We start from the raw sequence: 24,073 nt of genomic DNA, 5'->3' as shown, positions 1-24,073 counted from the left end.
CCCACTGCTTAAGCTCCTGTAATCCAACGTTGGGCTTCAAGTAGTATACAGCCGCAAGACCCCGACGGCCAGTATGGAAGATCGCAAGACTTGAAGTAGCTGCTTTGATACTACCTGCATGAAGATGCAGTCCATGGCTTAACAATACTGCTGCTAGTAAAGTCGCCAACAATGGCCCGACGGCAAGGATGATGAGCCAAGCAGCTGCAGATGGGGCCCATGAGCCTGACACTGGCATGGTGGCGGACATGCTCCCGCCAGACGCGACCTCGAAGAAGATCATCGTGGACGCCATGTGCCGCATGGTGGTGCTACACTAGCAAGCCCTGACACTGCCATGTGACGCCATGTGCCACCATGAGCCAAGCACCACCATGCACCACCATGAGCCTGACACTACCATGTGACGCCATGTGCCGCATGGTGGTCCTACACTAGCAAGCCCGCACCTGATCTCGACCTGCTCACCAATGTGTCGATGCGCCTGTGCGGCACCACCATGCGGCACATGGCGTCCACGATGATCTTCTTCGAGGTCGCGTCGGGCGGGAGCATGTCCGCCACCATGCCAGTGTCAAGCTCATGGGCCCCATCTGCAGCTGCTTGGCTCATCATCCTTGCCGTCTGGCCATTGTTGGCGACTTTACTAGCAGCAGTATTGTTAAGCCATGGACTGCATCTTCATGCAGGTAGTATCAAAGCAGCTACTTCAAGTCTTGCGATCTTCCATACTGGCCGTCGGGGTCTTGCGGCTGTATACTACTTGAAGCCCAACGTTGGATTACAGGAGCTTAAGCAGTGGGTAGGAAGCAAGCCTATGGTCCCTGCTCGTGGAAGCAACTTGCCGCAAGGATTTGGATCGACCCACCATATCCACCGGTTCAAATGGGTCAAGCAATTAGTATCAAATGGTTTAAGCGGTGCCCCTATTCACGACTAATGGATCGATGGGTCGCATCCAGTTCGCTCCATGGATGAACCACGCCCATCTTTACCCGTCCATATGGGCACATGCAACATGCAACCCGTCCGAAAAATGCAGGGCACGTGGTCACTCAAGTTTCCATACGGTTTCTCGGAAAACTTATTGGGGCCAACGAGACACATGGGATGCACGAGATGGAGATGCCTATTGGCCGCTGTTTGGCTCTACGTGACAGGGAGCAGGCTACTATTCTATTAATTCAAAAGCAGCAGTGGCAGGACCTAACCCACAAGCTCAAACAAATGACGACGTTTTGCTCATCTAGAGATAGAGGTTCCTCCCACCTGCAAGTGCTGCGACAGCACACAACCACGACTCAAATCGAGGGGTGGTGGTCTGCGGAGCAGATGAGCTAGGATCTGATAGAGAAGGAAGCCGAGGAGAAGGCCAGTAGTAGCAGCAGCAGCTTAGTGGCGGGGATCGAGATGGACAAGATGCTTGTGCACTCGGAGCTTGTTTGGCGGGGCTCTAGCCCATCAAAATCGGACGCCTGGGCTCGCTGCAAGGCAGCTTTGCGAGGAGGAGAGATGCTGAGGGGAGAGGGGGCCGTTAGCAGCGGCTCGGTCGTGGAGACACAAGAGGCGGAGAATATGGCGAAGCAAGGAGCAAACGAGGAGCTCATGGATGTGTCCGAGGAGAAGGGCAACTGCAGCAGTTGGGTGGTGGAGATGGAGAAGCTGCTCGAGGACAGCAGGCCATCAGTGGAGATGGCGCGGTGGAAGCAGCGCTCCATCTACCGGGTGCCGGAGTTCATGAAGAAGATGACCAATCGAGATGCCTTCCAGCCACTGTTCGTATCGCTGGGCCCCTTGCACCACGGCGAGCCCCATCTCCTGCCTATGGAGGAGCACAAGAGGCGGGCGGTGCTGCACATGGTTAACTGGACTGGGAAGCATCTAACGGAGTACGTCGCAGCAATGGAGGAAGTGGCGGATGAGCTCGAGGCCGCCTACGATGACCTTGATGATAGGTGGCGTGGAGTGAATAGGGGAAGCTTCGTGCAGATGATGGTCATGGATGGATGCTTCCTGATCGAGCTGATAAAGATTGATCAAAGTCCAGAGTTCAAGAATACTAATTACGCGGACAACGACCCCGTCTTCAGCAGGAGCAGCTTTCTTAATTTGTGGTCAATAATGAAGAACGACATGATCGCGATGGAAAACCAAATACCTCTAGTCGTTCTGCAGAGGATCTTATTTGTTGCATGCAATGGCACCCCTCCGGTAAGTTACTACCACCATCCCAAAATATAACAATTTTTTACTTTCAAAGTCGAACATTTTCATCTTTAACCAATAATATCTCAAAAATAATAACTTTTAAATAGAAAAGATTATGTTTTACGATAGTTAGTTTCATTATGAACAAACTAATATCACTTTTATGTTGTCAATCTTTATATATTTTTTTTACCATCTACAGTCAAAGATGAAAAAAATTGATTTTTGGAAAGTTAAAGAGTTCTTATATTTTGAGATCGAGGTAGTATTTGTTTCCCTCACTCCCTCAGGATGCTTGACTCATACCCTGCTCATTGCTAGGTGCTCTATTTTTACTCATACAAAAATTGCTTCCGCTATTTTTTAATTTTCAGAAACAAAATTTCCTTTTTCCAATCGCCTTCCGATTTTACTTGACACAACTAACTTTTAATCACCATTATTCAAGTCGGATGATCAAAGTTTTCGTTTCCTTATTTACAGTTGTTAACTTGTTATATATAAGCTTATTAGTGTCAACATGTAGTCATGTTTATGATATGGAACCACTTCACGTATATGATTTTTTTCCATCCTGGGCTTGTTTTTGGTTTTGGTTTGTACCGCAGCACGCAGTCTTCCCACCCCCTGGTAGCCATCACACAGGGCTGCAACTCGGGGGGGGGAGGGGGGGGGATACTATAACCAGGGGCGAAGCTACATAGTGACTAGGGGGTGCATTAGCAGCACCCCCTAAACAATTAGAAAAGCAGTGATTATGGTTAAATTTTCACCATATTTGCATCCCAATAACTCAATCTTATGCACAGGTAAGCACACCCCTCTTCAATTTGCTATAGCTTTGCCACTGGGGATAACCATAGGTTACTAGCAAAGTTTCTAGGACCTATAACATTTTCAGAAGGTGTTAAACACCCAAACAAAAAAACCACCACAAGTTTTTCCCAGCTAGTGGCGAGCACGATGTTGGAACTGCATCCTCTGTAGAATCTGTGCATCTTCAGTAAAGAAGAACCATCCCAGTGTCCTCTGCCGGCGGTCCCCTAGGATGAAAAGCCAACGGCCGTTTTCTCGAGAGCTTCTGCTGCCTCCACCAGGAACTTATGGTCCTCATCCTTTTTAATTATCCTTCACATATATGATTGCTTACCAAAGAAAGATAATGAAAACATCGAAGGGAGCAAGAAAACATGTTTTAACCATGGGTGTGTTGTGTGGGTGGGTGTGTGCGTGTGTGTGTGGGGGGTGGGGGGGTATAAAGTAACGGTTATGACTTATGAGAGAGAGCACAGGAGGACTAGTGTGTGTAATGATTCTTGTTTCTTTGGGAAACTTCTTAGGAAAATTTTCATAAATTTTTCAGAAACACATTCTACGAACTTCTCAAAGAATAGATCATACAACAAAGACGTGCGCATATTATATGGCCCAAATAAGCGTGGAAGCTCATCCATGAGGCCCATTTTATAGGACAAGCAAACTTCAAACCAACGGGGCATTGGAAATGTTCCTGTATCTGGTTCTAACTTTTTTTTTCATCCAAATGGTGAGCATATAGAGAGCTGGAGAGATCAACCGAGATGAAGTCTCTCTCTGGCATCAATTACCTCCCAAAATTGCAGGAGCTTGAGTTCCATGGTGAAAGTGTCCCTCGTCAGGTGAGAAGACATCATAGCACATAAAGGGCAGCCAGTTCTTATATACAAGAAGCCAGAGCAGCAAGACAAAGAAAAAGGAAATGCAGAAGATAACGATGAGGGAGGGTCTTCACTGTCCTGCTTCTCGAAGATCAAGAAGTGGCACTAGCTGGCTGAGGGAAAGGTTCCAAGGTTTCCATTCTCCACCCTTCTTAACTCCATCCATTCGTCACCAATTCTAGCTTTTGTGTGTATGTATGGTGCTTGTGTGTTTGTGCTGCCTGTTGCGTGTGCATCTCCTTCAGTTCACTACTCATGGTGTGGTGTGAGCCTGCAAATGTGCAAAGTGACTGTGTGCGTGTGAAGTGTGTTTACCCTGCCTGCATCCATGTGTGCCATCTGAGTGCACGCATGCATGCTTGAGCATAGCAGTTGAGCCTATATGCTCATGTATCGGTTTGGATTTCCCTTGCTTGTGTGTGTGGCTTTCCGATCTCCGGGGTATGCACAGCATGTCTGTATGCAACATGCTTGTGTATCTTGAGTAAATGTGAGTGATTGTGCTTTCGAGCATATATGGGGCATATGGTTGTTCCAATGCTCATGGATTTGGACATCTATGTGTTGATTTCCTCTGGATCATCGTCACGTATGGTCCAATACATTATACATCCTTGTAAATGATGAGTCATCCTTGACATAAATATGAGCCATTGGTTTTGCGACTCAAGAAATTCCATGCTCATGGATTTGGGGGTGGGCATTTGGATACCACGTATCGGTTTTGATTTCCCCTTATGTCCGTGGCTTTACGATCTCTGAATATGTACAGCATGTCTTCATGCAGCATCCGTATGGTATAATATTAATTAGTTACATTAGTTATGACTCAATAAACATGATTAAATAAGAGAATGGGTTTATGTTGATGAACATGATTAAATAAAAGAGATGGGTTCATGTTATACGTACTTGCGGCGATCGATCATAGCGGCCGTCGGCGCATGTCCTATCTCGATGCAGGAAGGGAATTGTCCTCTCTTCAAGAACGCAATTGTCCATCCTCTCTGTCCTCTCGATGCAAAAACACAATGGCGAGGGCGAGTTTCCATAGACCTACTCTCATACTTGTCGAGAGGCTGCGGACGCAACGAGAAATATACAAAATCCCAACATGTATAAACTATTTTAGGATTTACCAAACCTAGGGACTCCATGTCAAGGGCCTGGGCGTCCAGGGATGGTGGCCCTTGGCTTCTCAACTCATAGTTTGATGAAGGTAATGGAGGTGACAGGGTTTTTGCCTGACTACCGCAGCAGGAGATGAGATTGAGATGAAGGGGATGAGATTAAGAGAGAACAGGTAGATTAGGAATAAGTTTGTTCATTGCTTGCCGATCTCAATCTGATTACATGGTAAAAATAGAGCAGCCTAGCCTCTAGGCTCCCAGCCTCTGGCTCCTTGATTCTCTCCCACATCAATTCTAATTTCTTATTAACTCTCATCTCTTCCTCGGCTCATGCAGCCATAACTATTAATTCCCAACCATCTATTAACTGCTATTGATCCCAGCTGCATGCACTTCTACTGCTGCTCTCCTGGCAGCAGGTCCCCCCATGACATCTCTCCCCCCGTGAGGAGTAGCTCTTCCTCGAGCTGGTGTCACACCCGATTTTTAGGACAAAATCGAATGCATCGCATATGTGTGCCATGATCCGTTTTCACACATATGTTGACATCACCAGTGAATATATACCAAAAGACAATGTTCAAAAGAGATTACATAACTTTATTACACTCAGCGGTTTAGACAAGAAGGTCTTAATCATTCACCGATAACTTAACACGAGCACTGCAGCAACTCTTCTCCCACATGAACTTGACTGGTTGACACTCACCTAGAACTCATCGTAGTCGTTGAAGTACCCCACTTTAGCATTATCTTCTGAACCATGATTTAGCAAGTGGTAGGTACTCAACAAGTAGGGGAAATGCAAGGCTATCAAGGAAAGGTTGATAGGCTTATAGCAGTTAGCATTTTTAGTTGGTAATATTTTATTAGCAAGCACCTAATTACTAGGTATAAGTTCATACCAACCCACTTATAGAAACAAAGAACCATCATTTTGTCCAAACCAAAGAAACCACAATTTATTTATCATCTTCAAGTTTGATTACCATGTGAGGATCCAAGCCATTCGTAACCGTGAGCATGGCTGTTATAACAGTTTACACTCTGCAGAGGTCCCACAGCTCGTGTTCCCTTGTTTGCCCAGGTTTGCAAAGCCCTTAAACACTTTGGTGAGTAGCGAGGGTTCACTACGAAGCCTTTACAAAGATACAAAGATAACTAATGGTCTGCTAGAGTTTCAGTAGAGATGCGGACCATAACCCTCCCTAATGAGCAAGCACCTTAGCAAAGGCTGCTACTCCAAGAGGACCGGGCTATACCCCAACACCTTCCCCCTCCTTGCCCTTTCGGTAAGTCCACTAGTTACCCACATGTCTAATTAATCAGCTAAGATCAGAGCCATGTGACGAACTGACGATGTGGTTGTATTGTTTTCTTGGGTGGTTCTCCATGTTCTGATTAAACAAGATGATCTTGTAATTAATCATGTATAGCAATAAATAAAGGCATGATTATCATTATCAAAGGTTTTTGTATCACCACCCAAGGTAAGAAGCTAAGCATTTCTACCCAAAACATTTTTAAACCGGTAATCAAGATTAATGGAATAAACTAGGCATGTCCTTAATAGGTATTCCCATCAATTTATGCAATACAATAAAGTAAAGGTAACATTTAGCATGCAATTACTGGAACAAAGAAGAATATGAAGGGGATGCCACTTGCCTTCTTGCTCAAACTGCTGGGGCTCTTCAAACTATTGCTCTTGTACTTCCACGAACTGCTTGTCGTCTAACGATCACACATACAAGACAAGAAACAAAATAAAATCAGTACATCAAACAATTTCAAAAGCTTAAAACAAGCTCCTAGAACTATAGGTTTTGCAGACACAATCGCGTGAGCAGGAGAATCGCTCAAAACGGACTTAAAATGACAAAGATACGCTATTTCTAAGGTTCAAGGGGTAAAATGTAAATATCCTAGGGCTAGGGTTTAAATCAAAAAAAGGAAGGGCTTGGTTATAAATATTTCTCAAAGGGAATAGAGCGTGGGTTATTTTATAGGAAACCGAGGGGGTCTTTAACAAAATTTCCAAGGTTGGCTAGTTTGACCTAGTTGACCGACATTTGGCTTTTAATCTGGGGCGTCGGTTTGAAAATGGACGGATGGGGCTCCTCCGGCGGCTAGGCGAAGCGGCGCCGCCGCCGTGTTTCGCGGCGAGGCTCACCAGCATGAGCTCTGCTCAGCGCTGCAGGGCACGGAGGACAGTGGGGATAGCACCAGGTGATAGAGGGAGAGACGGCGAGCTCACTAGAGGTGTCTTTGGCGTCAGGAGGTGGACGAAAAGGGGCCGGTGGTAGGCGGCTGTGCTCGTCGGAGATGGGCGAGCGCGGGCAGCAGCTCAGGTGGGGGAAAACGAGCGTTGAGGGGCGAGGAGCTCTTGGCCGAGGCGCGGTCTATTTATAGGGGTTCTGGGTGAGGCGAATCGGCGCCCAGGGGAGGGAATCAAAGTAACGGCTGACATTGAAGGCCATGGTGATAATGGTGTTCGTGGGGAGGAGAATCAATGAGGCGGCTATGCAAATGCTCCACTGAGAATTGAAGACGAGTGCAAATAAAGTGGAGAAAGGCCGAGCGTTGCGAGGAGGCGAGGGGAGAAGCAGATCGGGCTGCCATGGATTGAGCTCGGGAGAAAGAGGATCCGCTCGGCTGGAGGTTGAAGGCAACCTCGGGGGCCCCACCTGTCATGGAGAGAGGGGAAGGCGCACTGGGCGGGAGGTGTTTTCAGCTGGTTGTGCGCAACCAAGGCCTGGTAGGCCGGCCCGGTGACGACGGCCCAAGGCGGGGGAAGAACAACCGGTTGGGCTCACTGTGCTGGACTGAGGGTTGGCTAGAAAGAGGGAGGGAAAAACAAAATCCTTTTGAAATCTTTTTTGAACTTTTGTTTAAACTTTTGATTTGAAATATTTTTTTAAAAAAAATACACTCAAACAAAAGAAGCCATGCAATCAACATGAATGCATCATTCACTTGTTATTTTCTAAAATTATTTGCAAGTGTTGTTTAAATATTTAAAGGACAAAATTTAATTAAAAATTCTTTTAAGTCCTTAGAAATTCTAAAATTGCACCAAGTTGCTTACATTAATTTTAGTGATGGAATTTGGGTGTTTGTTGACGACTCTTAAGTACACCAATTTAATCGCAAGCGCACGAGCTATTTTGTAGCCTTTCCCTTAGAAGTACTCCCCCAAGGTTTATCAATCCGTGGAACTAGATAATTAAGATCTAATCTAACAAGGCATAGAGCAAAAGGATGGGTTTAACTTGGTTTAATTGTCTAATTTGATTACCTTAGCCTATTCTAAACATGGCACAAGACAACAGTTATCGAGCATTGAGATAACTTAGCAGAGCATGAACAATTAAACATATTGTTGTAGTTCTAAGCATGAATCGATGAAGCAAACATTATGAATCTCATTGTAAAGCATCTTTAAATCGTCACCTCCGGTCTAACCCCCGAAAACCACCGTCTTACACAGAGATCACGCCCTGTCACGGCACTCTCCTTCAGTCCGGGAAGTCTAAGGGCACGCCCACAAGGAACGTGTTGCAAACGTTGATAGGTCGGGTATGAACTACTTCTAATCACCATGACTACAAGAACACCCTATATAATCTATAGCACTCATAGATTAAGAATGAAGTAAAACCAACGAGAACAAGATCATAAAAGGAGGTACTCTGATCGCTAGAACAATCGGAAACATGATTGCATCACCAAGAATGTAATACAACCGCTAGATCACAACCGATGCCATACTTTAATCTAGACGACTCCGACGTGGTCTTCCTCGCAGGACTCCCACATTGGCTAGGCCGAAGCCTAGACAACTCGCTCCTCCACTGGCTCCGCCGCTGGCTTCTCCCGAGCTCCTCCGCTTCTTGGCCTCCGCTTCGCCTCTCCCGAGTCTTCCCAAGTCCTCTGGTGCTTCTGGAACCTCGTGGAATGACGGTTTTTGGGGGCGCCTCATCTGAACACTTTCCAATCTTTGCCTGGCTGCCCTGCTTTCTTGATATTCCTGCCTTTTCTTGTATGGACGTGGATGGGACTCCCTTGGGACTCTATTTCTTCCATATTGGACAGGCCCAAGACTCCTCTTAAGCCCATGGGCTTCAATGCTCTTCATGGACGGGCTTGTAGCTCGCTCCAAAATAGGTCCAATTAAGGCCCAAAATCCTACATAAACGCACATCTCCCAAAAATAGACATATGTGTGGAAATCATGTTGGCCATTAGTATCAATATAAATCCAAATTATGAATGTAAATGGTACTAAAAGTGGTGCAATAATGAGCGCCAACAATCCCCCATGCTTAAACCTTGCTCGTCCTCGAGTAAGCATTATTTAGAATTAAAATAGAAATCGGCATTGCCCTTTATTATCTAACTTATACACTTGATCACACACAAGAAAACAAAGTGCTCTCAAAAGATTTATCAATTAAAGTTCAAGTTGTAATCAGCTCTTTCTAATATGGAGGGTAGATATGAATTAAGATAACCCCACTATACAATTTGTTCATATGCTCTCAATCTCAAATGGACTTCAGAAATTTTTCAATAAAGTTCTAGCCAAGATCAGAATTTAAACATCATTGCACCTTACTCATGGAAAAGCTCTCAACTCATCTTGTCTCTCAAAACCTACTACTAAAAACTCTCATCCTTTCCCTTCAAAATTTGTATATATGTGTGTAAGGCTTTATCTGGAGCTTAATAGGAAAGGTAAAAATCCTAGCGAAGAAATTATAATTAAGATATTACCAAAACAATAAAAAGTTCTAATGGATTTACCGAGGACTAGTCAAAAAGACCATGGAAATAAAATGTCATATGGTGGGGGAGAAAATGAACTCACACCTTTAGAAAGTGGACATCTGCAAATGGCAAGCGGTGATCCCGAGGCACAAATGAAGTCCTCGTTATTGGACTGCACATGGTTGGAAAAATTGAGTATGGATTTCTATGCATCTTGGACCAAAATGAAATAACTAGAAAGAACTAAGGAGCTTTTATGGAGAGTTTATTTATTTATTTCTTTATTTTTCTCATTTTTCTTTTTCTTCCTTTTTTTCATTCTTTATTTGGCCGACTTGGCCTTTTCTTTTTTTATTCTTTTCTCATTTTCTCTCTTTTTTATTTTTTCTAGCTCTTTAGACTTTCTAAAACAAAAATATATCACTCACTTTAGCAGCAAAATGATAATTCCTCCCCTCCATGCTTAGATGATAGCTCGTCCTCGAGCTCAATCAGCGGGGTTTGGATCACTGCTAAAGGAAAAATCTCCATCTACTAAATAGGAAAATCATCCATACTCAATTTGTGGGTTGTGGTCAAGGAGGTAATGACAAAAAGATAATTTGGGTTCTGGAGGGATATCCAGCGAAGTTTGCATAATTTCCATTGTAGAAATTCGCAATGCATGGATAAAAAGGCTAGCAAGTAAGAATTTATTTTGCATCACCTTCTGAATTATTGGCTGTAAGAATTTAGTACTGTCCAAGTGATCCATAACTCTAGGACTGCAATTACAACAATTTTATTTTGATGTCTAGAATAATGCAGTCAGATATTCACCATGTGGCCAGCATGTTTTATCTTTATATGTCAGTACAATTTATCTCTCCTCTGAGATCATGACTGATAGGTATACAAGGATGACAGCTTCAGGTCTTCAGAGCATGATAATGGCTGAAGTCGGGAAGGCAATCATTTGTCAGGCATTGACATAATTCTTTGCTTGTCATCAATTGACAAAAATATTTAGACATTCAGTGCATAGGGAAAACATAAGGAGAGGTCAAACCTTTTACTGCCAAATCCCATCAATTCTAGGATCCCTTTAATTCCTAGAAATAATCTTGTATCATGGAGCAACCTTACTTCTCCCTTGACACTCCTTACAGTTCACACGCGCATGCACACGTCCTATATGTCAGAATGAAAAATTGTAATCATTCAAATCAATCTGCATTGGTTGTATTATACTAAACAATTATCTCCATGAAGCCCCGGTGACATTCCTATTTGGTTTTATTATACTAAAAAAGACATATTTAACATGCTGCAAAAAAAACAAATGACTAATATGCCAAAGTTGAATAGCAAGCCTTGAGAAATCTCCAAGCCGAGAAACATGCTAGTAATGATTACTACCCTTTCCCATCCAGCGCTTCAAACAATTCAACGAAGTTGATTCAGATTTGAGAGCAAATGGGATCCTTGAGACTGACAGACCTGAACACGAAGACTGATGGGAACTCGTTGTTGGACGCCATGAGTCATGACGGCGAGCGCAGCCACTGCGAAGAAGGCCTGGGTGAGGCGTAGGCCCAGACCCTCGAGCGTCCCGGGCACCCTTGGCGGATCTGTCATCTGTATGCCGCGAGGTTGCGCGACGCTGTTCTCTTCCCCCTTCCCACGACGGGTCGATGCGACGGCAAAAAGGGCACCTCACGGCGGCGGGACGACGGCGCGGCAGGGTGGGGATTGCTGGACGACGCGATGGCGGCGTCGCGGACCGGCTTGTGGACTGCGGCATTGCAAGGGGAGGGCGGCCGCGGCAGACCAGCTCGTGAGCTGCGGCGGCGCGAGGAAGGGGCGAGGGGGAGGGCGGCGGCAGGCATGCGGGATGGGAGGCGAGGGTTTCTAGGATCCGATCGGCAGACAGAGGATAGTCGGGCCAATCGAGATCGGACAAGGACGCCCGTCGAACGGGCGATCTGCGACCGTCAGAGGCTTAACTAAACGGGGTGACCAAGGGTCGCACCAAGACTGTAGACGAAGAAAACGTCGCCCTTAGCCTCTTTTTAGTAGTTGATGATTGATGATTTATGAGATTGAGATGCCATGCTTATGGTAACATATTTTTTCTCCATGATAAATATGGATGGCTTAGTCATGATATTATTCAATGTTTACCGGTGAATTCTGTCCATTAGGTTCTTCCTTAAAACTGTAGCAGTATAATCAATTTCTTTGTTGCCAGTGGCAGCTATGGCTCGATTAAAAGTATAGGTTGTGAATGTTGCATATTAAGTTTACATTTTTGTATTTAATTTGTAACCAAATATGATCAGCCCTCATCCTGATAGTTAACTTGCTAAAAATTAAAATAACCATAATAACCAAATTCCATGGTGGATTTAACAAAACTAATTTGTTGTTTCAGATGTTGGTGTATTTTTCTATTAACTTGCTCAAAGTTAAGTTTGACATAGTGCAAAATTAAAATAACCTTATAGCTTTTGATGGCTGATTATTTTTTACCTAGTCTGAGCTAACAACCATAATAACTCTGTAATTTGCAAATGTTTTAAAGTTAAGAGATAAGAGATCCACATCCTGTCTAATTTTCTATTTTATTGACCTTACAGAACACAAGAAAAATTTGTTGTCTGATGGCAGCAGAATATATCAGGTACTTGGAAGTTTAGCATTGTCAGTTAAAGATACATCAGATAATAATTTTGCATTTTGCATTCTGCATTCTGTGTCATCTCTCTATCAGAAACAGCAGTCAGTAGTGCATAAAGGCATTTTGAGTACACAATTTTCTTATTTGCAAGGTGTGCTTTAATATATTATAATAAGTTTAAATCTTTAAGACAGTCATAATTGTGTTATTGCATTATCAAAGTTTTGGTTCTCTTAAATATCCTAGTTTATCAAATTTTAATTTTACAAGTTATGCTTCCTTATTATAGGAACACCATTGTAAATTTTTGTAGCGATCATACTCACTTTGGAACAAGAATTAACCATACTTTGCATAATCTAGGTCTTGCTTATCCTCAAAATATCTTCCACTTTTCAAACTTACCATTTCACTTTTAAGTTTTGATCCAATAGCCATGCTACATTGTGGCCTCAGTTTCCTTCTTTTTTTCCCCTCTCACAGCTTAATAAGCATTTGTCTTCAAAGGATCACCCTTGCCACAAATTCAGTACAGGTAAGAATGCTCTATGTCCAGATAGTTGCAGTCAGTGCTCATTTTGGCAGCTTATTTATTATGTTTGTTAGTTTTTGGAACCATGTTAGTTTTTGGAACCAACTTGTTTGGGAAGCAAGAATTTTTTTTCTTGAATGAGCAAAAGGTTTGCACATCTTTGCATTTAAGGTAGAAGAAGTTTGTGGTTACAACGACGCACTTGTAAAGTGCCCTAGGGGGTTGAGAGGAATTACAATCCAAGCTGAACCGCCCTAGTGTACTTAGCAGCTCAAGTACTCGTGAGGGAAGCAAAATTTTGCAAAGGAGAAGAGCCAAAGGAGCTAGTAGTCTTATCAATCTCTTACAAAGGTTACTCATACATGGAGTTATAGTACCCTCCTTATATAGGCATTTAAATCTGGCTGCTTTAGTAAACAACATAGCTACGGTAACCAACTTTCTGTCAGTACCTTTTTTTTATCTCTCTAGCACGCACAGAGCTGCGCGTTATTGCATTAATAGAAGCATAGATATCAGACTGTTAGAACTCGGTTCAAACTAGCAATCCAGGGATATCTTCTGGCCATGCACCTTTGAACCGAGCAAGCTGATTTGGATGTCTTGGGCCCCCCAGGAACTGCAAATTCTTTCTCTGGCTGGTCGCGCATAACTGCTGCTGGACTGCGGACAAGCTCCCTGACCGCGGCCTTCCTCATCCTGACCGCTGCCCTTTTTGCGATCAGGAGGAGACGATCCACGATTTGTTGTGTAGCTGTGTTTTCTCCAGGCAGTTTTGGCAACAACTGCTGCGCCGGTTCGTCTTTCCTGACCTGGCACGCTAGTCAGTCTGGGTTAGTCTGTTTGAGTGGTTGCAGCAATCCGGAGGCACTCTCAACAAAGAAACCCGATGAGGTTTTAATTCATTGGTCATTCTAGGAACTTGGGTCCTTTGGAAGCTGAAGAATGATATACTCCCTCCGTCCCAAAATACTAGTCATCCTAGGAATTCTAAGACAAATTAACAAGGTAAAATGACCATATTTGCCCCTATATATTATTCATATTTGGCACTAATTGATTCTTGCATGCACATGGACTTTCTAAATAGAGCAGGGTAACTTGGTTTTGGGACAAATTTTGAATCCCAGAATGACTAGTATTTTGGGACGGAGGGAGTAGTGTTTAATGGCACCTCGCTGAGGATTGATCAGGCACTTCTTCTGGCACAGAATGAGGCCGATCTCTGGATGCTAGCAGGCGCCAAAGGTTTGTCTGGTCTGGTCGCTGCTCGACCTGGTGGTTAGCAGCGTGTGGTGGTAGCTGTGGTTGTCTCATGTTTGTCACGGGTGCATGTTTTTTGAACCCAGTGTGTGGGTTGTGTGTGTGCGCGCTTGTACGGCTATTTTAGCCTTTGTTCTTTCTTAGTGCAATGATACGCCGCTCTCCTGCGTATTTGAGATAAAATATTGTGTATGCATTGGAATTTTTAATTGCAAATATGTAATATAAGTTTTGGATTTGTCATTTTGATTTTTTGGATTTTCCATTTATATCAGGAAGTTTGGAAACACTAGAAACTAAACCAAAAGCAAGGGGTCTGGACATCAGGCTTGAACTTCTAAAATTTTACGAGAATTATTCAGCAAACCTTATGCACCTTGTTGTTTATGGAAAGGGTAAGTATTGCAAATTAGAACATTGGAGTACATAAGCCTATTTGTTACTGATAAAAAGATTTTGTAGAGAGCCTCGATTGCATTCAGGGCTTGGTTGAGCGTATGTTTAGTGACATAAAAAACACTGATCAGAGAAGCTTCAAATGTCCAAGTCATCCTTTTTCAGAGGAACATTTGCAGGTAGAAGATGGAATGCTTGACAGTTCTATCTGTCAGCGCATTTGACAGTTCTATTTGTTAGAGAATATTGGTTTAATGATGGCAAATGTGGGTGATTTCTCATATACTTGTTATACAGATTCTTGTCAAAACAGTGCCAATAGAAGAAGGCGACCATCTACGAATTTCATGGCCAATTACACCCAGCATCCAGTTTTACAAAGAAGGTCCTAACCATTATCTGAGTCACCTCATTGAGCATGAAGGCGAGGGGTCCATCTTCCATAATATTAAGGAACTAGGTAAGTTTACTTCCACAGTTGGTTGTTGTACTTATACTTTTGCTGACCTTATCTACTGAGATATAGTCATGTCATCCTTTACCTGTCAACCTGTAACATATCTAATCTGGCTACTTTAGGATGGGCCATGGACTTAGAAGCTGGAGAGACCACTGACAGTGACAGTAATGCTTATTCCTTTTTCTCAGTAGGCATCAGTCTCACTGATGCAGGTCATGGTCAGTTTTCATCCATATTTGCTTACTTGGACTAGCATAACTATTTTAATTTGAAGCACTATGATATTACTTAAGCCTTTTATGCTGCAATGATTGTACATTTGTAGAACACATGGAGGATATTGTTGGGTTGATCTTTAATTATCTTCATCTGTTAAAAGAAGACGGAGTCCATGAGTGGATATTTAATGAGGTAATGAGAGGTTCATGGCTTATATATTTAGTAATATTATATTCAATGAATTACTTATTTTTTATTCTCGTTTCACAAAATATTTAGAGGCTATTTGTTGCCAATACGGGTTGATAAGTCATAATATCAACTCTTCTGCATGTGGTTAGCATCTTGTGGAACAAATGAAATGATTTACATTCAGTTACACAAAAACTAAATGCTAAATTGCTATACTGTCATTTTCTAGCTTGTGGCGATAAAAGAAATGGAGTTCCATTATAAAGACAAAGTCAAACCAATCAGCTATGTGATTGATACTGTCTCAACTATGCGGGTATACTTCGCTACAACCTATAACATGGTACAGCTTTTGCAGTTATTTTTCTAATATAAGTCTATCTTTATATGTAATATATTGCCTTGTGATATTCTGTTTCATTTACCACACTAACACTAATCAGCAAACATTCTACAATTTTTTTATAGTGTCAGAAATCTGTTGAACTGTAACTTCATCTGTTCATTATTTTTCCTTAGACTTCAGTTCCAAATACTTGTAAGATGTATTGCAGTTGTTCCCACCAGAAGAATGGCTGGTTGGAGCAGCATTACCATCAAAGTATACACCACAAAGAATAAAGAGAAAATTCCCTGCAAGGCCCTGGAACAAATCACACTTCCTTCTATGGCCCTGAAAAGTTCAAACTCTCTTCTTTGATCCTGTTTTTATCTTGCATCCTATGGCCTTGCCATGACCTCCATGAGCTCTGCTAGCCTACTCTGTTAGGCGGCAGGCCAACGTCGTCCTTCCAGCGCGCCTACAGGGCTCTCGGCGCCCACCTGGCAGGTGGGGTCCGCCCTTTCCCCAACCTCCCGCCAAGGGAGCCATGCTGCGCGCCGGTGTCGTCCCGGCGAGCTCATTCCCACTCCCGCTTGGCTCGCCCAGCAGGAGCATCCACGCCGCCGCCACCCTCTTGTTCTTCCACCTCCCCCTCCATGAATCAGACCGGCGGCGTGGCGAGCACATAGCACGAGGTAGTAGACGGAGCCATGGCGGGAGGGGAAGCAAAGCGATGAAGCAGGAGGTGGAGCCGTGGAGGAGAGGGGGAAGGGGCAGCCCATGGGCGAGCGGACGGCGGACCCTGTGATCGCACCGGCAACTGTGGCTTCTCACAGTGGATGCCGGCGGCGCGGAAGGCAGGTCGAGCGTCGCGGGAGCACGCAGCGGCTGCGTCGCCAGTGTCGAGGTGCGCCGGGAAGGAGCTGCTGCATGCCGCAGGGAAGGAGCTGTCGCGTGCCGTGCTGGGAAGGAGCTGCCAGGGCGGATTCACCCCAGGGGAGCTCGCCGCCGGGAGGAGCCACGTGAGGGGCCGGTCCGCGCCACGCACAGCGGATCCGGGCCTCAGCCGAGAAGGGGAAAGGGGATGGCGCCGCCCACCCTCCTCAGCTCCTCCCCAGCGCGCCGCCCGCCCGCCGCGCAACTTGCGCTCCTCCGGCTCGCCGTGCTGCCCTCCCTTCTCCGGCTCGCCGTGCCACCCACCCGCCACGCGAGTCGAGCTCCTCGATAGCCGCTACGGCAGCAAAGATTGGCAAGGGCGGGGCTCGGCGCCGGCCACGGCGTGCGCAGGGCTGAGGGCGCAGGCGCGCGCGAGCCAAGCGGGAGCGGGAGCGAGCTCGCCGGGACAACGCCGGGGCCGGCGCGTGGCACGGGGCCGGGGCTCCCCTGGCGGGAGGTTGGGGAGGGCGGGCCCCACCTGCCAAGTGGGCTCCGAGAGCCCTGTAGGCGCGCTGGAAGGACGGTGTTGGCCAGCTGCCTAACGGAGCAAGCTAGCAGAGCTCACGGAGGTCACGGCAAGCCCATACAGAGGATGCAAGATAAAAACAGGGTCAAAGAAGGGAGTTTGAACTTTTCAGGGCCATAGAAGGAAGTGTGATTTGTTTCAGGGCCTTGCAGAGAATTTTCTCAAGAATAAATATGATACTTGATCAACTATCACCTGAAACAGTAAGGTACGCTCTGCAATCTGCCATCTATATCATTATCCTTGTAAACACATACATGAAATGTTCTTTTCTATCTAAGATATAAAATGGGGAGAGTTTGTAAATCAAACAATAGAATCAAAATTGTCGTCCCTTTTGCCACTTCAGTTACTGATGAGTATGCAGATCAAAAGACAAGAGCAGCAAAGCTGTAATAAACCTTGTCAACTAGTGTACCTTCAATCTTATAGTTCAGGTAGCAGTAGAAGTGACAATAGTAACTCTGGCTAATCTTGTGAAATATCCCTTCCTGTCACTGGGAGGCAAATACAAAAGCCTATTCGCTCTTCTCAAATATAGCTGCTCTTTGATAATCTAGGTTTATGATTTTGTCCATTCACATATGCATATGTATTGGAAGTGTTGGGAGTTGATGGAACTGTGGCTGGATGCACCTTGTTTAATTTTGGAAAAATCATGATCTGGGATGTTCCACATGCTTAATGTAAGCACATGTTTGGCCTAGCTATCTTATAGTCCATATCCACCCCAAAAAAAGACGATCAAGGAATAATTTGGTGGCTTTAAGAAAATAGGGCACTCAAATTTGCCTCAACGAGGCCTTGACCTTTGCCTCGAGGAGGACACCTCAGTCAACTGACTCTTATAGTCCAAAACGACAATTTGGGTAACTCTTTCAAGGTGGTAGTTAAAATGTTAACACCCAGTAGCTGATTATTTCCGCTTCACTTTCATAATCGAATTCATTTTCCATGTACTTTGCCCATTGTGCCATATGCATTTGTTCTTTCTTTTATGCAATAAATACTTCTTTCTGTTTATTTAGAATATTCTGGAGGTCCAAAAAATTTGAAGGATCTATGAGTTCTGCTGAGCCCTGGTATAACACACCATATTCAGTTGAAAATGTCACTCCTGTGATACAGGTCCACCTTTTCAAAAGTCCCATTTTCTTGTATTCCATCTTATTTCACCTAACCTGTTGATTTTCTCTACTCGACAGCAATGGACTAAAAAAGCTCCTACTGGGAAACTCCATCTCCCAAAACCTAATATATTCATACCAAAGGATTTATCTCTTAAAGAAGTGCATGAAAAGGTCAGTTTTGCAGTAGCTCAATGCTAACATCATTGTTCTTTTTTTACTCGAACATGCAGGAGAATTATCTGCGTAATCATATTCATATCAATTGTTGGGACCTTGCGTAGTAAATAACTCTAACGAATAGGACAATGCTTTAATGCTTTAACAGGTTACTTTTCCAACTGTGTTAAGGAAGAGCCCACTTTCACAGTTATGGTATAAGCCTGATATGTTGTTCTCCACACCAAAGGTTCACATTATCATTGATTTCCACTGTCCATTATCCAGTCACTCCCCTGAAGCAGTCGTTGCTACTGAACTTTTTGTTGATTTGTTAGTAGATTATTTGAATCCGTATGGTAAGCACAAATCTACAAATTTGGTGTACTTTTTTATTTTTCACATGCATAACAATCAATTTAGAGAGTACTGCCAACTTTAAGTTCAAATGTATACTATATGCATTTTTTGCAGCTTATGATGCTCAAATTGCTGGTTTATTCTATTCAATATATGTTACTTCGGCTGGATTCCAGGTATTTTTAGTTACGATGATTCCAGCTATACGCTGCACATTTATAATTATCATGCTGACTGTTGCAATTCTGATGCAATGAGAAGTTACTGTTATTATGCTAATTTTGTTAGAACTCTCCCATTTAACTTTAAATGTCTATTAAAGATTTCTTTAGGTGGTTACAATGACAAGATGAGAGTTCTCTTAAATGCCATACTATTGCAAATTGCGAATTTTGAAGTTAAGCCAAACAGATTTTCTGCGCTGAAGGTAATACGTGGATCTTATTACTTTAGTTATTGTTCCCTTTCATAATATTTCTAAGCCACATTTAACCTTACAGCTGATTTAATTTGGGTAACATGATATTTTGAAGTCCTGAGAAACGTACCCAAGGTTCCATAGACCTTGTGCTGTGCATTTGTGTTATTCTTATTCATGATTGAAATATATTTTTTGGGCTTACAAGTTATATGGAAGTTATTACAGGCTTCCAATAATCATCTAGCTAAATAACAGGTTTTTTGTACTTAAATTTAGTTTATACAAATGAAGCGATCTAAAATATTTCTTCTAGAAAAAAATTGTCTTTATTTTGGTGTCTAATGAACCTAACCATCCTGTATTACAGTCTTAGCCAATACCTATTAGAGATGCCAACAAATGAGACCTTTCCAAATTATAGGTTGTTTTGGCTTTTCTAGATCTATAATTTTTACTATGTATCTAGATTCTAGACAGTATATCTAAGCGCATAGCAAAAGCTATGCATCTAGACAAGGCAAAACAACCTATAATTTATAATTTATGACAGAGGGACTAGCTAACAAAAAGACACAACAATTTGTGCAGGAAAAAAATATATCCTATTAATCAAGCCCATACCTGGTGCGAAACACAAAATGTGGCCCTATACTAGGAAAATACTAATAGCTTGTATGTATGAGTAATTACTGACCAATATCTTAAATCTCAGGAAACTTCTGTCAAGGACTACCAGAATTTCAATTTCTAACAACCTTATTCTCAAGCTTCATACTATGTCTCTTTGATATTGAAAGATAAAGAATGGGCTGCAGCTGAGAAACTTGAAGCTCTTTCTAGGCTTGAATCGGATTTTTTTGCAAAGTTTGTACCACACATACTGTCGAAAACATTTTTGGAATGTTATGTTCAAGGTTTGGCATTTGTACCAATTATAGTGTTAGTTTTATTTATGTGAGTCTTGAGTGGAAAATATTTCTAATTGCACGTTTACATTTCTCCTTGTAGGGAACATTGAACCAAGTGAAGCAAAATCTGTTATACAAGAGATCGAAAACACTATATTTAATGCCCCCAATTCTTTGTTCAAATCCATGTCACCATCCGAATATCTGACTAAAAGGGTCATCATGCTTGAAAATGAGTTGAAATGCTACTACCAAACTGAGGGATTAAACTAGAAGAATGAGAATTCATCAGTTATCCAATATATTTAGGTATCTTATGTCCTTTCATGCTGTAAGGGCTGTTTGCTTTGTGGACTGAACCTGCCTGGGGCTGGATGAAGCTGCCTAGTTGGTGCTGCCCAGCCAGGTTCCCAACAAAACAGCCCCAAAGTGCAATCATATCTCCATTTTTAAATATATGATGTTTATGGACAAACTATACTATTTAGTTAAAATATAAACTAAATAGCTTCTCCTAAGAGTCATATATTTAAAAACAGAGGGAGAATTAACCAAAACAAGTGATTGGTGGTTTGTACTTTGTACCTTCAAATATTGTGGAGAGGATTATTGGTGGTGCACTGGTTATCACTGAGTTGTGTACCTTAAGCAAGTTTTACCCCATTTATTTAAACATTTTTAAAGCTCTGTGATACAATATTCTTCTTACATGCAAACTATTATCAAATACTCAAACTCAACAAGAATTTATTTATTGGAAAAAGTCTACTTTCCCTACCTCAACTATCGCAAAAGTCTGATTTTCCTCCCTCAACTCCAAAACCGGGTATCCAACCTCCCCCAACTATCAAAACCGTTTGATTTACCTCCCTCAACAGTTTTACAAGCGGTTTTACATTTTTTTTCATAGATTTTTCCACCCTTATCTCTTTTTCACTCAATCAAGGCAGTAAATGTGGTTCAATAATCATGAAAATTGGCATAATGGTAGAGGAGAGTACAAAAAAATCAATTTTGCAAAGTTTAAACCTAAAAAATTTTGAAATTTAGAATTTAAAGAAAGAAAGAATTCAAAATTTATTGAAATTGATCCTTTTTTATTTATTTTCACATAACTTAAATATACCCAAGAATTTCATATGTATAAATTAGATATGCAAATGATTGAGTAGATTTTAAATTCTATGAAAATAAATAAAAAGGATCAAATTTAGATCAAATTTGACTCTTTCTAAGAAACTTAAAATTTTGTTATAGAACCTATACTCAAAAATATTCCTAATGATACACATCTAATATATATCACACAAATTCAAAATTTTGTCAAAGATGGAGCTTATCTTGGTGCTTTAAAAATTCAATGAAGTTTGAATTCTGTTTCTCTTCAAAATTTTAAATTTCAATTTTGTTTGAGTTTTAAGTTCAAAAAGTTGCAAAATTGGGTTCTTTATACTCTCCTCTACCACTATGCCAATTTTTATATTTTTTACCCACATTTGCTACCTCAATTGAGTGAAAAAAGAGAGAAAGAAGGAAAAATCTATAAAAAAAAATGTAAAAACTGCTTGTAAAACCACTGAGGGAGGTAAATCAAACGGTTTTGATAGTTGGGGGAGGCTGGATACCCGATTTTGGAGTTGAGGGAGGAAAATCAGACTTTTGCGATAGTTGGGGGAGGGAAAGTAGACTTTTTCCTTATTGATAAGTCAGAATGACTTAAAAGGAGTCTTCTTTGACCCATAGTCAATATAAAAATTAAACACACCCTGGTTCGGTATATCTGATTTTCTTATTATATATGGAATGAACCTTACTAGGGGACATTCAAACTAACTGTAAGCATTCCATGATACTAAGTATCTTTAATATATTCAGGTGCATCAGGATGATGCCATTTTGAATATCAAACTTCAGTTGTTCGCTCTAATAGCGAGCCTGCCAGCCTTCCACCAGCTGCGAACTGTTGAACAACTTGGGTATTGGACAAGTCTTTATCTGAGGTACATGCTTCAGGTTTTTTTACATTTACTGCTTGTCAATTTCTCCTTTTAGGAATAACATGAAGTTTAGTTCACATTTGAAAATTGAAACATATCAGTTAGATTTTAGCTCACAGTGATTGCCACATTCTACATAAATGTCTATGGCGTCTTCGCACTGCAGGTTGTTATCCAGTCCACAGTAAAGGTACACGTGTGCCTATTTCCAGTTTTTTTAAAAAAAAACAACCTACAGTAGTTGCTAATGCTGATATTTTGTTGGATGCCTAGGATCCTTCATGCCTTGATGTTAGAGTTGATGAATTCTTTAAGATGTTTGAAAGCAAAATCTATGAACTCTCTGACCAGGATTTCAAGGTTAGTACCTTTGGTTTTCCATTCACACTTAATGTATCTTTCTAGTAAACCATGTGCTTTGCAATGTCAAATTGCTGTAACTTTTGTAAGTGCACCTTGCAACGCTCTTTAACATCTCCACCATTGGATAGAAAGAAGCCACATTCACACAGGACTCACTATTGGTGAGAACATGGAACAAGATAAGGATGTGAAACTATGGGTTAACAGATCAGAAATATGACTTGATAGTCTAAGTTTATCCTCATTTTTTTTATTTTACTGCACATTGGACTATTTGTATGCTCATAACCAAAGGACATTACTTCATATCACTGGACTAGATCTTTTTGCGCTTGAAGCATTGACATTGGCTTTGCTATTTCAGAGAAATGTGAGATCACTAATTGATTCTAAACTGGAGAAGTGTAACAACTTATGGGATCTATCTTATTTCTACTGGGGAGAGATTAAGGCAGGAACTCTGAAGTTTAATAGGGCCACGTCTGAGGTAAGTGTTCTCCTTTCAGCAACAATGCGTGTAAAGGAAATTGTATTATCAGTATAAAGCTAACAGGCTGGCTGTAGCCTTTCGAGTAAACAGATAATACTGTAACATTAGAAAATTTTCACGAAATTTATAATTGTCACCACTTTATATTATTATATTCAGAGGAAACAGAAATAAGAAGATTGTGCCAGTAATTGTCAAGATGTTAACCTTCACTAACAAATGTAACAGGTGGCTGCACTAAGGGAGCTCAAGAAAGAAGAATTCATCGAGTTCTTTGATCAGTACATAAAAGTGGGCACGCCTCAAAGGAGGACATTAAGCGTGCAAGTCTTCGGTGGCAACCATTCGGCAGAGTTCAAGAAGGCGATTAACAAAGCCGATCCGCCCAAAATGTACAGAATTACAGACATATCCGGCTTCAAACGATCGAGGCCGCTGTACAGCTCACTCAAGGGAGGTCCGGGCAGGATCACCATGGACTGACAACCATCATGCCTTATCTTTCATGTACAAAGTGTAATGGCCTGTGCAATATACGCATGAATTTTCATCAGATTCGATTGCATGATTATTGATGCCATTCTTCACTCATGGTTTTTTTGTCCAATAATTCACGACAGTGTGTCACTTTGTGGGCAAATCTAGGGAGCTGTACAAATCTTGTATGTTCACGTCTGTTTGCGTTTCTTCTGACAGCTATGCAATCTGTACAGTTACGTAACCACAGTGAACTAGAACTAGAAGGCGCCATGAGGTGCCGAGAGACCATCACACACAGCAAGTAGTTGTAGTTGTTAAACTAGTTCTTGCTAGCTCACTACAGTAGAGGTAGAGCAACCTAGATAGAATTGTGCTATAGTGATCATACTCGTCTAGAATTGTGATAGGTAGCTTGCCTAACAAGTAGAGCTAGAGCAACATTTTTTTAATAGGCTATT

General features: G+C 42.2%; 1 protein-coding gene, 1 long non-coding RNA gene and 1 pseudogene across 4 annotated transcripts; 2 read left to right on the top strand and 1 right to left on the bottom strand.

The window, feature by feature from the left end:
• The first annotated feature begins 1,205 nt into the window (after positions 1-1,205).
• Positions 1,206-4,529, top strand: LOC120644600 (UPF0481 protein At3g47200-like). Of its 3 annotated transcripts, none has more exons than XM_039921252.1 (2): positions 1,206-2,211; positions 3,831-4,529. In XM_039921252.1, the coding sequence occupies exons 1-2, from the start codon at positions 1,411-1,413 to the stop codon at positions 3,888-3,890; spliced, it is 861 nt and encodes a 286-aa protein (XP_039777186.1). In that variant the 5' UTR covers positions 1,206-1,410; the 3' UTR covers positions 3,891-4,529. The 3 variants fall into 3 exon arrangements, with proteins under 3 accessions (XP_039777186.1, XP_039777185.1, XP_039777184.1); XM_039921251.1 differs by having other exon boundaries at positions 3,767-4,529; XM_039921250.1 differs by having other exon boundaries at positions 3,572-4,529.
• A 4,129-nt stretch (positions 4,530-8,658) lies between these two features.
• Positions 8,659-11,527, bottom strand: LOC120644599. The gene is made up of 3 exons (XR_005663843.1): positions 11,285-11,527; positions 10,854-10,975; positions 8,659-9,977 (listed from the first exon to the last, which is right to left on the bottom strand). It is a non-coding gene; the product is annotated as an uncharacterized LOC120644599 (long non-coding RNA).
• A 24-nt stretch (positions 11,528-11,551) lies between these two features.
• Positions 11,552-23,626, top strand: LOC120645697 (annotated as a pseudogene).
• Positions 23,627-24,073: the final 447 nt, after the last annotated feature.

The sequence above is a fragment of the Panicum virgatum genome, chromosome 8K (genome assembly GCF_016808335.1).
Source record: "Panicum virgatum strain AP13 chromosome 8K, P.virgatum_v5, whole genome shotgun sequence".
Classification (NCBI taxonomy): domain Eukaryota; kingdom Viridiplantae; phylum Streptophyta; class Magnoliopsida; order Poales; family Poaceae; genus Panicum; species Panicum virgatum.
Note: the sequence above shows the minus strand (reverse complement) of the source record. Positions and strands in the feature narration are given on the sequence as shown.

What these genes read in the sequence shown, in the direction of transcription:
- LOC120644600 (XM_039921250.1), top strand. Translation starts at nt 1,411, where the DNA reads ATGGACAAGATGCTTGTGCACTCGGAGCTTGTTTGGCGGGGCTCTAGC. An exon ending in CATGCAATGGCACCCCTCCG is followed by an intron (nt 2,212 to 3,571) that starts GTAAGTTACTAC and finishes TAAATTTTTCAG; the next exon opens with AAACACATTCTACGAACTTC.